Source organism: Sinohyriopsis cumingii, chromosome 7 (assembly GCF_028554795.1).
Source record: "Sinohyriopsis cumingii isolate HCF-2022 chromosome 7, ASM2855479v2, whole genome shotgun sequence".
NCBI classification, from domain to species: Eukaryota; Metazoa; Mollusca; class Bivalvia; order Unionida; family Unionidae; genus Sinohyriopsis; species Sinohyriopsis cumingii.
In genome coordinates, this window is record NC_142967.1 from 64529280 (window position 1) to 64542940 (window position 13661).

Here is a 13661-nt window from a genome sequence, read left to right on the forward strand (position 1 = left end):
AGCAAAACCTCACTAATAATACAGAAAACTTTTGTGGCTGTCTTGGACAATGCTATATGAGAGATCACTGTATATTACATCATTTATACAAGTATAAAGGTGCCCTATTTGGCACCATTTTACTTTTTTTTCCATTGGGTACCAATTTTTGAGGTTTTCATTGTTGCTCTGAAGCACAAATTTAAAGACCAAATGAAAATATGTGATGCAGACCCCACATACTTCCAGTGTTGTATTTACTCTCAGCAATTCTCTGCGACCTACAGTTTTAATTTATCTGAATGAATAGGCAAAACAGAACATGGATAAATACAGGTATTCATAATTCTAATTATGGTTTGGTAAGTTTCATGTTGAAATGTAAATCCTCACTGACCTATTTTGCATACATTAATGCATCTTTGTCAAAATAATCCCTATGAGAAATCATCTCAAATAATAAAAAGCAAGTCAGCATATGGTGAAGATAAACAACAAGAATCCACTTTTCTATGATACTATGTTGTTGTCTAGGGCTCAACTGGAGGATATTATTTTGTTTTCAGGGTTCAGCACCCACCCTCACTACATGTTGCAATAAAACAGATTTATAAAAAGCTAATTTGATCATAAAATAAAAGAATCTAACCTTGTATTGTTATCATTTATTCCTCTTTTTTTTCATCATGCATAAAATATATCCATGAGCTCCATATACATAGCCACGGCATCAATAACGTAGCATGTATCACTTAAGTCCGATAACACATGACATGTTTACTGACGTGAACATTGAGAAAGAAATCGTGTTTGGTTGTACTCAAAGGTTCGAACATTTTATCCAACTGAAAACTGGATCCAACAAAATCGCAATCAAAACAGAAATAATCAACCGATTGTGTGAAGACAAATACCAATGGAGCATGACAAACCAAGATTGAATTATATCCAGGCCAACTATATGACAGTATCTCACAAAATAAAAATCATTATTTAAAAATATATTCACTTGAGTGCTAATGACAATCTTTTTGCTAGCATGGGTTATAAAAAGTACTTTTAAAACCGTGTATAATATTTACCCGTAAACATCAATGCCCATTTGTATTAATTATAACTACAGATGCCAAGTAAACAGAAGCACAGGTGGTGAATAAACACAACTGGCAGTGAGCATGAAACTCATTGTTTGAACTTATCGACAGGACATCAAACACAAAGGTTATTTTTATTACAAAACAAGCCAACCATGGAAATCAACTTTGGATACTTTTAAGCTAATTTGTTTGTAAAGGGTATCAATACAAAGGTTATTTTATGATAAAGAAAGCTGACCTCATAAGCCGACTTTGGATTCTCTTAAGTGTGCCAATTTCTTTTTTTGGGGGGGTGGGGGAAGACACAGTCAGCTGAGATATGGAAGCTAACTTTGGTTCCTTTTCACCTGTATTCACAGGAATTTTGAAAATAAATTGAAATATTGGAACATCCACAAACACAGATGACCTAGTATCGCTCAGAAGATTTGGAGAAAAAAAATCATTTGATGAATTCATGAAGGCCAGAAGAGAAGATCATTTCACCAACAATTTGATCCTTAACATTGATGGAGTTCTAGTGTACTTTAATCTCACTGCTGGGTGGACTGATGATAAGATGGGGGTTAAAAGTGTGAGGTGCACATTTTTAAAAATCTGACTTTAGTCATCGCAGTTTCTGTTTCAAGATATGTGTTGCCTCCAATGATAATTTTTCATGGCATGAACAAATATTCATGCACCAAAAGAATGGACTGTATGTGTGTACAAGAAGGGTTGTGTTGAGATGATGCTGTAGTGGATTAAAGAGTTTTATCTAAAGTACACTTTTATATTTTTTTAAATAATATTTCAGTTAGAGTGCATTTTCTGACATGTAATTTTTGAATGATTTATAAGGTGTCCCACAATTTAAGACTAAAAAGAAATAATGTGTCCCAAAACATACAGTGCAAAAAAATTACTAAATAAAATTAATTTACAGTGTCCCAACACATATGGTAAATAGAGTATATAAAAAGCTATGCGCAAGGTATTTACAAAAATGCATTTTCTAGGTGTGATATTAACTTATTTGGATTGATCATGATTTCATTATTACATATTCATATTTTTTTCCCCAAAAAACCCTAAGATATTACACCTGGACCTCTCCAAAAATTGAAATCTATAAATAACCTGCTGTCAAAATTTTCGACTTTTGGAGATCAATAGTTTCCTCCTCAACAACGAGTTATTTACAAAAATGTAAAAAATGGAAACATTTCTTATAATACCTTAAACTAAATGAAATTTTAAGATTTATAATATTGTTTTACATGTAAATAAAAAAAGACATTCAAAACGTTTATTCAAATTTTTCATGTGTACGGTAATTTGGGGTAATTCGTCTCTGATTGTTCATCAGAATTCACATCGCTTTGAAATTATCCAAAATACAGGCACATTCCAAGCAAATAAAAAAAGCCAAATTCGTGTTACTATCCATTGTTTCAATTGCATGTAAATTTTTTCCTAAATACTGAAAAGTAAATTAGAAATTGAGACTATACTTAACGACACTTCCTTCAGGTAACGAAGGGGTTAGGACGTATTTATAAGCATGTAGGATGGCGCTGAAAATCATTAAATTAGCAGTATAGGCGCTCATACCTCTTGAGCTGGTTATCGTTTCTTTTAAAATTACACATCTCATGATTGAAAAATTATGAAATTGTTATATTGTGTGGCGAGTTTGGTCCAAAGGATGATAGACGTTTGAAATGTAATTTATTTTGGAGTCAGTACGAATGACGTCAGCAACTGGAAATTTTTTTTTTCTAACAACTTCAGGAATGCATAACTTAGTAATAAATTTAACACTCTTTTACTATCGAAATATAAGTTTCTGAGGCAACCTGGTAATTTTTCAAAAATAATCACAGAGTGATGTGTGATGACTAGTTTTGAATAGGAGCCAGATCTGAGACGGAAATGTCCATTGTGCAGTGTTACTTTGGTACACTGCATCATCAGACATGGCATAATTTTTTTTAAAATTTTTTTCGTGTCAAAATTGGGCAGCTAAGTGACATTAATAACACTAACATAGAAAGCTAAGAAGTTAGCTATTATTATTAAACCTAAGATGAACATAATGAAAAATAAATGCATGAAGATTACAAGATCTGCACCAATTGCTATATGATTATTATTTTTCTGGTTTATTAATTACTGTATTTTTCTTGGTTGAAGGGGAAAATATTATGCACCTTAAATCTAGCATGAGCAAGTAACAATTATGCTGAAACCAGTTGTGGTATGTGTAAACCATTTTTATAAAGTATTTCCCTAATTACATAAACTGCACTCTTGTAATAATTTGATTGTTTGGAGTAAGTGTAGATGCTGTATAAAGGGACTTATTGATGTACCTCACCCACCTTACCATGGTTGTAACTAATAAAAATGTATGAAATAACGTAAGGTCCTCACCAGATTGTTTTCAATGTTGTACAGTATTTTCCAAATCATTATCCTTAAAGCAAACATGAATGTCACTAAAGGCTGGTGCTAAAATTATGTTCCAACTTCATATGCTGACAGTGTCTTCATCTTGTTATATGAATTACACTATTCCTTTGATTCAGTCTTTTAAAGGAAAGTTGAAGAATACGAGCATTGCTTTAATAATCCTCAGTCCAATTATTCCAAAGTTGTTTTTACAGTCTCAGAATGTATGTCATCGCATACCAGAAAGTGGTAATAAACTTTCCCATTACAGTGTTCATGGATCCAGTGATTATCTGTGGAAAGGTCATCTCTGTTCTCATATAATACTTCATTCCTTACGACAATTAAGATGGTTCCGTCATCTGTCTTCCATAGTCTTACTACCATCTCACAAATTTTACCAACCAAACTTTTTTGAATGTACTCCATACTTTGTATATTCCATAATCTTATTGTTGTCTTACAAACTGTCTGAGCCAAAGTTTCTTGAAAATGTACTAAAAAAGTCACATGTACAATAATCCAATTTAGAATACCCATGTCTTGAAAATATACACCAAAATGTCACATGTACAATATTCCATTTTAGAAGACCCATGTTTTGAAAATCTACTCCATACAGTCACATGTACAATATTCCATTTTAGAATACCCATGTCTTGAAAATCTACTTCATAGTCACATGTACAATTTTTTTAAAATACCACCGTGTCTTGAAAATGTACTCCATACATTCACATATATAATATTCCATTTTAGAATACCCAAGTGTCTTGAAAATCTACTCCATGTAGTCACATGTACAATATTCCATGTGTCTTGAAAATCTACTCCACCAACTCGTGTACAATATTATTTTCAAATACCCACATGTCTTGAAAATCTACTCCTCAATGTCACATGTACAGTATTCCATTTTAGGATACCCATGTCTTGAAAATCCACTCCATTGTCAAATGTACAATATTACAATTTAGAATACCCATCTTCAAAATCCACTCAATAGTCATATGTATAATATTCCATTTTAGAATACCCGTGTCTTGAAAATCTACTCTATGCAGTCACATGTACAATATTCCATTTTAAAATAGCCAAGTGTCTTGAAAATCTACTCCATACATTCACATGTAGAATATTCCAGTTTAAAATAGCCAAGTGTCTTGAAAATCTACTCCATACATTCACATGTACAATATTCCATTTTAAAATAGCCAAGTGTCTTGAAAATCTACTCTATGCAGTCACATGTATAATATTCCATTTTAAAATAGCCAAGTGTCTTGAAAATCTACTCCATACATTCACATGTACAATATTCCATTTTAAAATAGCCAAGTGTCTTGAAAATCTACTCTATGCAGTCACATGTATAATATTCCATTTTAAAATAACCAAGTGTCTTGAAAATCTACTCCATACATTCACATGTACAATATTCCAGTTTCTAACATACATCACATTATGAATTATTTATACACGAAAAATAAGATTTTGCATTTATATTCTTCTTCAAGTCGTCTGTATATAAGTACTTAAGCTTGACATGTACACACATCATCAAAACTATGTCACTTAAACTCTATATTCATGGGATAACATATCTAGTGGCCAGTCTGGGCTGATCCTATGTTGGGATTGTAATGGCTTCTTTATGGTAAGAAGTTCAATGCAAAGAAAAATGCACACATTTGACTAATATCCTTGAGTTTCACACATGAATAAAACCTAACACAGCAAAGCACAGTATTACAGATAGTCATGACAACATGTATATGATATAAAACATGTCTTCTTTTGCCGTCTGGAGACATATTTCTGGCCAAATGAATGGAACATAATTGTCAATCATAGCAAACTTTGGACTGTTCCTAAATAGTATTTTAAACATTTCATCTTGTTCCAATGCACAATTAATAACGGTACTTTCCATTGCCAAAAGATCATGATCAGTACATTTATATACTTGTACTTGGAGAAATGTCATACAAAAGTCAAAATAGGTTTATGTTCAATAGGGCAGTGTCATTAACAAAACATGTTCATTGACACATAAAAAATTAGAAAGAAAACATTTTTTCTTATTTTTATTTGCTTTTTTCTTTTTCTTTTTCTTGTTTCCATTTCTTTTCTGCACCAATTCATGGCATTATTTCATGTACAAAATAAGTCTGGGCTTGGAACATCAAATTATTACTTTACATTGGGTCCTCTCCCTTACAAAGGTTACATATATATAACACACCAACAAAGATTACTTTCATCAATGAAAATAAAACAGAAGTCATGATTATCCAGACTTAAGCAGTATCTCAAAATGAAAATTAACTCTTGGCTCACAAATGAAAAAATACACAAGATACAATCTGACTTCAGTTATATGTCAAAGTTAAAATAGCCCCATGTAGCCACAAATAAAACAATATACAAGTCACAAGGAATCAAACATGAATAATTTGTCACAATGAAAACAAGCTTATGGTGTCACCAATGGTCAAAATATACAAAAAATCAGTATTCAGTAATGTAAAAATGAAAATAACCTCATGGGGTCACCTATAAAAATGTACATAAACCATAAGTAAGCAGACTTCAGTTACATGTCAAAATGAAAATAGCCTCATGGCATCACAAGTGCAAACAATATACAAGTCACAAAGAATCTAACATGAATAATGTCACAATGTAAATATGCAGATGGGGTCACCAATGAAACCAATATAGCATTCAAAAGTAAGCTCAGTTCCATAATCTAATAATGACATTATGCTCAAGGGGTCACCAATAAAAGCAAAATGCATGTCACATGTGCACAAAATTTAATATATGTCACAATAAAAGCAGGCTCATTTGGTCACCAATGAAAACAAAACAGATGTAAAAAGTAATTAGGCTTCAGTATTATGTCACAATGAAAATAGCCTCATGTTGCCATAAATGAAAACAATATGCAAGGAATCACGATTCAAGAATGTTAACATGGAGATAGCATCATTGGGTCACCCATGGAAATAATATGCAAGTCCAAAGTAATACAATTTAAGTAATAACTATTAAGGGAAATAGCTTATGGGGTTGGATTGAAAACAAATGCATATTAAACTCACTTGACAGTCCAAAATATGTGGAACGATTTGTGGTCTCCAATGCTGAGAAAACTATGTACACATTACACTAAGTGTATAACCACTAGCACTAACTTTTTAAATTTTTAAAAAAGAACAAAATATTGCACATTAACTGAAACTGTAGAAATTGGCATATAAATCCATATATCTTTCACATGAAATTAATATTTTCTTACGTTGAAAATTAAAACAAATGGACTTGGTTATTTTCTTCAACGTTTGGTTAGTGTTTGCCATGAAATACATATATCACACGAGATACCAAAATTCACTATTTGCGGCACGTCCTTAGCTGCGTTTGTGCTGCATTAATATATTCGGATACTACTTCCGGCATGTTGTAATTGCATCTTCCGCCTCAGCTCTGCCTTGAATGACATGTCTTATGCGCGTAATTGAAAATTCAATTTCAGGCAAGGCGCAACATTTAAAATTTTTAAATTATTTTACAAAGTGTTTAAAATTTTGCTCTTTTTAAAAATATATGTGCGGAGCGCGTATTTGGCCGATTAAGAGGATCAAATGCGAATTGAAGACTGTGTCGTTGTTGTACTCACCTTTTAAAACACTATAAAATGATAATGAGGCCAGATACACAAGATTTGGGGTATCTGCTTTGCATAAATACCCAGAATTCTATGGGAAACTTGTTCACGTGGTCACAGGGTATGGTGCAAAAAAAGACCTGTTTTGATATCCGGGTCTAATGTTAATTTTCAAAAGCATATTAGAGTTATCTCCCCCTTGCTTGCGCATAGCTAATATAAACAGCAATCATGTAGGTGCAACTTTCTTAGCTATGTCTATTAAAATTTAATATAAAATCAAACAATATATATTCACTACATTGTTTGCTCATAACAGAAGTGGTTTACTATTATCTGATTTTTCTCAGCTGCCTTACCTTGTTTTCTCCTCATAGTCCCATATGCTACTGGTCAGCAGGTCAATGATTGTAGTGTTGGAAACCTCCTCACCCACATGTGAGAACAGATCAACAACAAGACCATCTAGTGAGTAAACTTTACGTAGTCGATTGGGGATGCCAAGACAGGCTCGGGAGTAAATCCAGCGCAGGCAGTAATCCACACATTCATAACTATTGTCAGCATTCTACATCCAAGAAGAGTGGACAGATCATAAGGACTTTATTTACAATAAAATTTGCATCAAAGCAGTACCATGCCTCAATTATCCCCTCCCACCCCATCACCACATTCTTGTACCCTCCCACCCCATCCTTGTACCTTCCCACCCCATCACCATTTTCTTGTACCCTCCCACCCCATCACCACATTCTTGTGCCCTCCCACCTCATCACCACATTCTTGTACCCTCCCACTCCCTCAAACTCATTAATGTACCCCAATCAACAGAAACAGGTCAAAATTCTCAGACAATTGTGAATATGTACAAACCACTCCAAATCATATATCAAAGCAGAAAATAGCAATGGGGTGCCTTTGACCAGAGTGACATAATACACAAACACTGATATGTACATAACCAAATAGTTACTGGATATACTCACTTATAAGTCGAGTCCAATTGCAAACATAGATCCTGATCTGCCCTATCATAATGCACCTGCAGATCAAGGTTATGTTGTTTGTTCTACTGATTACTCCTAACAAACTACACAGATCCAAATCTGCCAGCGCATTATGCAGTGGCAATTCTAAGTCTGTACACACTTCAGTTGGTCTCATGTTATAAGCAAGTATATACGGTAAGTATGACATGTATTACTCCCCATGTGTTTCCCACAACATGTAGGGCAACATACCTGTGCATGTCTGTAATACATAGCTGCCAACCCCCGAATACAAAAATACTGACTTCTTGTGACAAAAATACTGATTTTCAGGAACAAATACTGATTTTTTAAATTTTAATGCATATGTAACTATTTACAACATACACAACCATCAGTAAAGTAGGACAGTGCTTTACATAATTATTTAATGTCAGAGATGCATGTGTTGTACCATGTTCCATTCGGGTGCCCATTCAGAAGGTGCAAGAGTGCAACACACTCAGACACAGGCTGTTTATAGTTGCCTTTTCCACACCTTATTTTTTTCCAATCATTATTGATTTGAATGTATCAACTTTCATTGATGATCTTGATTCTGAGTGATTCTCTTATTGAACTGTTTTCATTCTAGCATACAAGTAATCCTTTGCGATTTTACTGTCTGGAAAACATGTGCGAAATAAATCACCAGCAACACTAGTAACTGAAAAAGGAAGGTTAATTTCCAAAAGAAATTTAATAAACCAAATTTTTGATCGAATTTCATCAAGGTTCTCTCTGCTATTTATATACATCGTAAGTTCAGGCTGAGTTGTGTATGATGAAGCAGCACGCTTATTTTATTAGCTTTTTCGTGCTCTTTATTTCATGGGCACCTCCATGCCCAATAGCGAAATCACATTATACAATTTGCAAAACACAGAGTTTTCTCCTTTACTAGATAGTTTCACAAATCTAAACAAGACGGCACAATTGTCCTTCTAGTTCTATTTTCTTGTCTTTCCTAGAGAAAATTCTGAATATTCTGCTTTCCTATTCAACATGATTAGAAGTTGAATATTACGAAAATGAGATACAGTGACAGTGGTAACTGTTTGCAAAATCCAATATGGCGGATAAAGACAGGCATTGTAGCCTTGATTTCGAATGAACCAATCATACTGTAGAACTGTATTCCTATATACATGCGATACATTTCTATCAGAATGGAACCGAGTGACCGTTCTAAACTGAAAATTGCAAGGAATTTTTTAAATATTTTTTAAAATAAAAAAACATTTTTTTAATAAAAAAATTATTTTTGCCAAAAAAAACGTACACCCGTATTCAGGTCCAAAATACAGGACAAATACAGAAGAAAACGGGACACTTGGCAACTATGGTAATACATAGGAATTTCTACCAAGCCACTTACAGTTTTAACTACTTTTCAAACATTCCCAGACTTTTATTGAGACTGACAATATTTGAGCAAGCTACATATCACGAGTTTATTTAGTTTATTATGATTTATCTAGAGGTTCTGCTAATTTTCATGTTAAGTTTGAATCTGTACAAATGAGTGTGCTGGACGCTGTAAAAGTTAATTCATCTCCAAGTAAGTTACGCTATAGCAATAAAAGTCTACTGTGGGACTTACCAGGTAATATAGGGGTGGGTATTCCTCCTTCTCCTGATTAGGGTTGACAAAATTCTCCAGCTGTATCCACAATCCACGGTAATTTACATCTGCTAGCTCAAACGATTCTACAGGTATCTGGTGGGTGTTTTCACCTTACGGCACAAATATATATTAAGCAATTGTGTTTTCTACTACATCAAACCACATTCTTCAACAGTACAAGATAACATGAATGCTTTCTTTCGGACCTTAAAATATAAGTAATGAACACTGAAAACCAATTGTAGCAAAAATCTCTCTTGTTACCAAACTTTGTGTAAATTCCAAATCGCTTGCTAGGTAACAATATACAGACCATTTCATACATAGGTGTTAAAATAATACAGGAAGAATATCCCACCATATCTGAGCAATATTAATAAATGAAAGTGGGAGTGGCTCAGAATTGTACCTTTTTACAGCAAGTAATAATCAAACAGTGAGTTTCAGTTGAAATTATGAAATACTTGATGTAACAACCCAATTTTATACCAGTGAACTTTCAAACTGATACCATACATGCTTGTAAGTTTGGCTGAATAAATGCTAATAATAAATATCTCAAGATTTTGTTATTTGTAAAGTTTTTAAATACAAATCTAAGTATACTGTTAAAATTTCTGACAAAAGTCCAAAGTCGGCCTAAATCACTCACCTGCTTTACATAGTGAAAATGAAGATATAACATGCAATGCCCCGGTAATCTTAGTTCAAGAATGCAATCACATAAAAGCCACAAAAAACACAGATTACTGGTAGGTTAGAATTAGCTAAGTCATTTTTTGGAATTGCTTAGAAAAAGGGGTCTATGCCAGAATAATTATTAAATTTTGTCCAATTCTGTTGACCAGTCTTTTAGAAGAACTTATTTAAAGCAATGTTTATTTCAAGCACTGCAGACCAATCTGATGACAAATCAAATAATTGTTGTTGTAGGGTTTAACGCCATTTTTCAGCACACAATAGGCTATACATGGCAGCCAGTATTAATGGTGGAGGAAGAACCAGGGAAAACCCTGGAAAGAACCACCGACCTATGAGAAGCTAATGACAAGTTTCTCACACTGACTGAATCCAAGAATCAAACCCACGCAGACAGAGGTGAGATGGCAGTGATCCGTAACGGAGAGTGCTTTAGACCACGCAGCCACTCAGGGCCGGTAACAGTGTTATGTTGCTCAGTTAGCAATTATTATAATAACTGTAACAGCTCTTAATGCTAGATGGTTTGCTGTAAAATTTGGTTAATTTCTATTATAAGCCATAGTTGATGGCACTTTAGCATCATGTTCACAAATTGACTATGCTTTCACGTGAGGATGCTCTCCATCAAACTGGATAAATTTGTATCGTGCTTTTGGAAAGAAATAATTTCAATGACTTTCCACTTTTTAATCACTGCAGCCATAATTAATGGCAAAATGGTACCATATGAACAAATCCGAAAAGCCTTGCTGCTATGACACTAGATGTAAAATCTTGTTAAATTCTGCCAAGTGGTTTTAAGAAGAAATTCTTTTGGGATTTTTCCATCTGATTTTCATTTACAGTATATATATTTGACAGAAGACTAGCAGCACCTGAATCAACTTAGAAGACCCTCTAATGATCTGGTCAAACTTAATCAGAATTTTTTAACAAATAAATTTTCAAAAAGCAAATGTTGATGGACCACACACAATGAACACCCTATGAATGCTGGACCATACAATGAGATACAATGTAGCACTTAACATAAATACGAAATGGGATCTAACCCTGCAAAAGCAAATTCATGTTATCCAAGCAAGGACAACAAACATAGTCTGCATATTCAAATTTAATTCATCTTCTATTCACACAGTTACTTGTTATAGAATTCATGGTACATGTACTTTCTAGTATACATCAACAGCAAATGACACTGACAGACACTTCAATTTGGGGAGAGTAATATTTAATATTTTTAAATTATTAAAATACAAATAAATGTAAATAAAAGCATCGTGTAATAAATATTGTAATTAAACAGATAAACACAGCACATACCATAGATACATTTCTAAATGGGAACAATGGCATGAAAGTTTAAAAATATTTCAATTGGCAGTATTTTGTATACACTGTACACATCTCAAATTTCCAATATTATTTGATGTATGTCATGCTTTAAAAAAAACCTAATCAACAAGACTTTAATTTTTGCTTTAAAACAATTGACTTATAAGTATGTATATACTGTATCAAACACTTATTGGAAGAATTCCTGTGACAAATAACCAGACAGAGTATTACAAGCTTCCTGGTGGCATAATACTTCTAGGTTCAAATACAAATCTTACTTGATCCCAATCAATTTCTAAATGATATTACCAGCAATGAGTAACAACTGCAAGAGAAAATCTACTCCTGCTGTTATGTCACTTACTGTTAGAAATGCAGGTGTATCTGTAACCAGCTGGAATGCTTCCTGAAAATAGAAATACAGGTATATCTGTAAGCAGTTGGAATACTCCCTGAAAATAGAAATACAGGTATATCTGTAAGCAGTTGGAATACTCCCTGAAAATAGAAATACAGGTATATCTGTAAGCAGTTGGAATACTCCCTGAAAACAGAAATACAAGTATATCTGTAAGCAGTTGGAATACTCCCTGAAAACAGAAATACAGGTATATCTGTAAGCAGTTGGAATACTCCCTGAAAACAGAAATACAGGTATATCTGTAAGCAGTTGGAATATTCCCTGAAAATAGAAATACAGGTACATCTGTAAGCAGTTGGAATACTCCCTGAAAACAGAAATACAGGTATATCTGTAAGCAGTTGGAATACTCCCTGAAAAGAGAAATACAGATATATCTGTAAGCAGTTGGAATACTCCCTGAAAATAGAAATACAGATATATCTGTAAGCAGTTGGAATACTCCCTGAAAATAGAAATACAGGTATATCTGTAAGCAGTTGGAATACTCCCTGAAAACAGAAATACAAGTATATCTGTAAGCAGTTGGAATACTCCCTGAAAAGAAAAATTCATGTATCTGTAACCAGTAGGAATGCTCCCTGAAACTAGAAACACAGGTATACCTGCAACCAGCTGGAATGCTCCCTGAAAAGAGAAATACAGGTGTATCTGTATGAATTTTCAAATTCTACTTGCCTGACTCACAGGAAAAGCTCAAATTCAGTCTGGGCTAGCTCAAGCTTCCAAGAGACTTACTGTGGACAAGTCCAAAGAATTACATGAGAGAGGGAGAAAGGGTCATATTCTGCTTGTAATGCTTTATGTTTTGCAAGTTTATACCTGCAATTTTGCCACATTACAAATATATAAGCACCTTTTTTTAGTGTTTATATGTACTGTATTCTTCTATTACATAATTGGCCAAATTTTCTTTCATATATCATGTCATTTCCATTCTATAATCAATATCAAGGTTAATGTGAATATCCATTAGCAAGTTTGAAAAATATGGAATAAATAGTTATATTTTAGCTAATCAGATATGTTTTAATCACAATCTTTTCACATATCAAGGATTCCCCAACTTTCAGGTCCTCATGTAGCCTTGGGCAGTTTGTGAGCTTGCCAACTCTAAACAACTGACTTATCAAAAAATTCTTTTGATGCATGTCACCAATTTTACAGTGAGTAGGTGTTAACTGTCAATAACGTACCTCATGAGATTTCTTTGACATGTGTATTTGGAAAGAGGCACTTGTCTCTAACAATTAACCAAAATTTAGCACCCCCAGGCAGTTTTTTATCTGCTGTTTACATCATTTTTGCAGAAGACTGACACATATTTACTCCTTGGCAAACAATTAAATGGATAAAAATAAGC

The 13661-nt window shown here is 33.5% G+C and overlaps 1 protein-coding gene across 3 annotated transcripts in view; it reads right to left on the reverse strand.

Annotated features, from left to right (window-relative positions):
- The window catches only part of LOC149795404 (protein maelstrom homolog), a 76608-nt gene that overhangs the window by 40038 nt on the left and 22909 nt on the right, over positions 1-13661 (reverse strand). For 2 of the 3 annotated variants that reach the window (XM_089965182.1, XM_089965180.1), the window contains 3 exons: positions 12242-12283; positions 9814-9947; positions 7542-7750 (listed from right to left, as the gene is read on the reverse strand). In XM_089965182.1, the coding sequence (XP_089821308.1) occupies positions 7542-7750; positions 9814-9947; positions 12242-12283 (385 nt within the window). Of the gene's footprint in view, positions 1-7541; positions 7751-9813; positions 9948-12241; positions 12284-12442; positions 12468-13661 lie in introns of all 3 variants that reach the window. The other variant, XM_089965181.1, reaches the window with a different exon arrangement.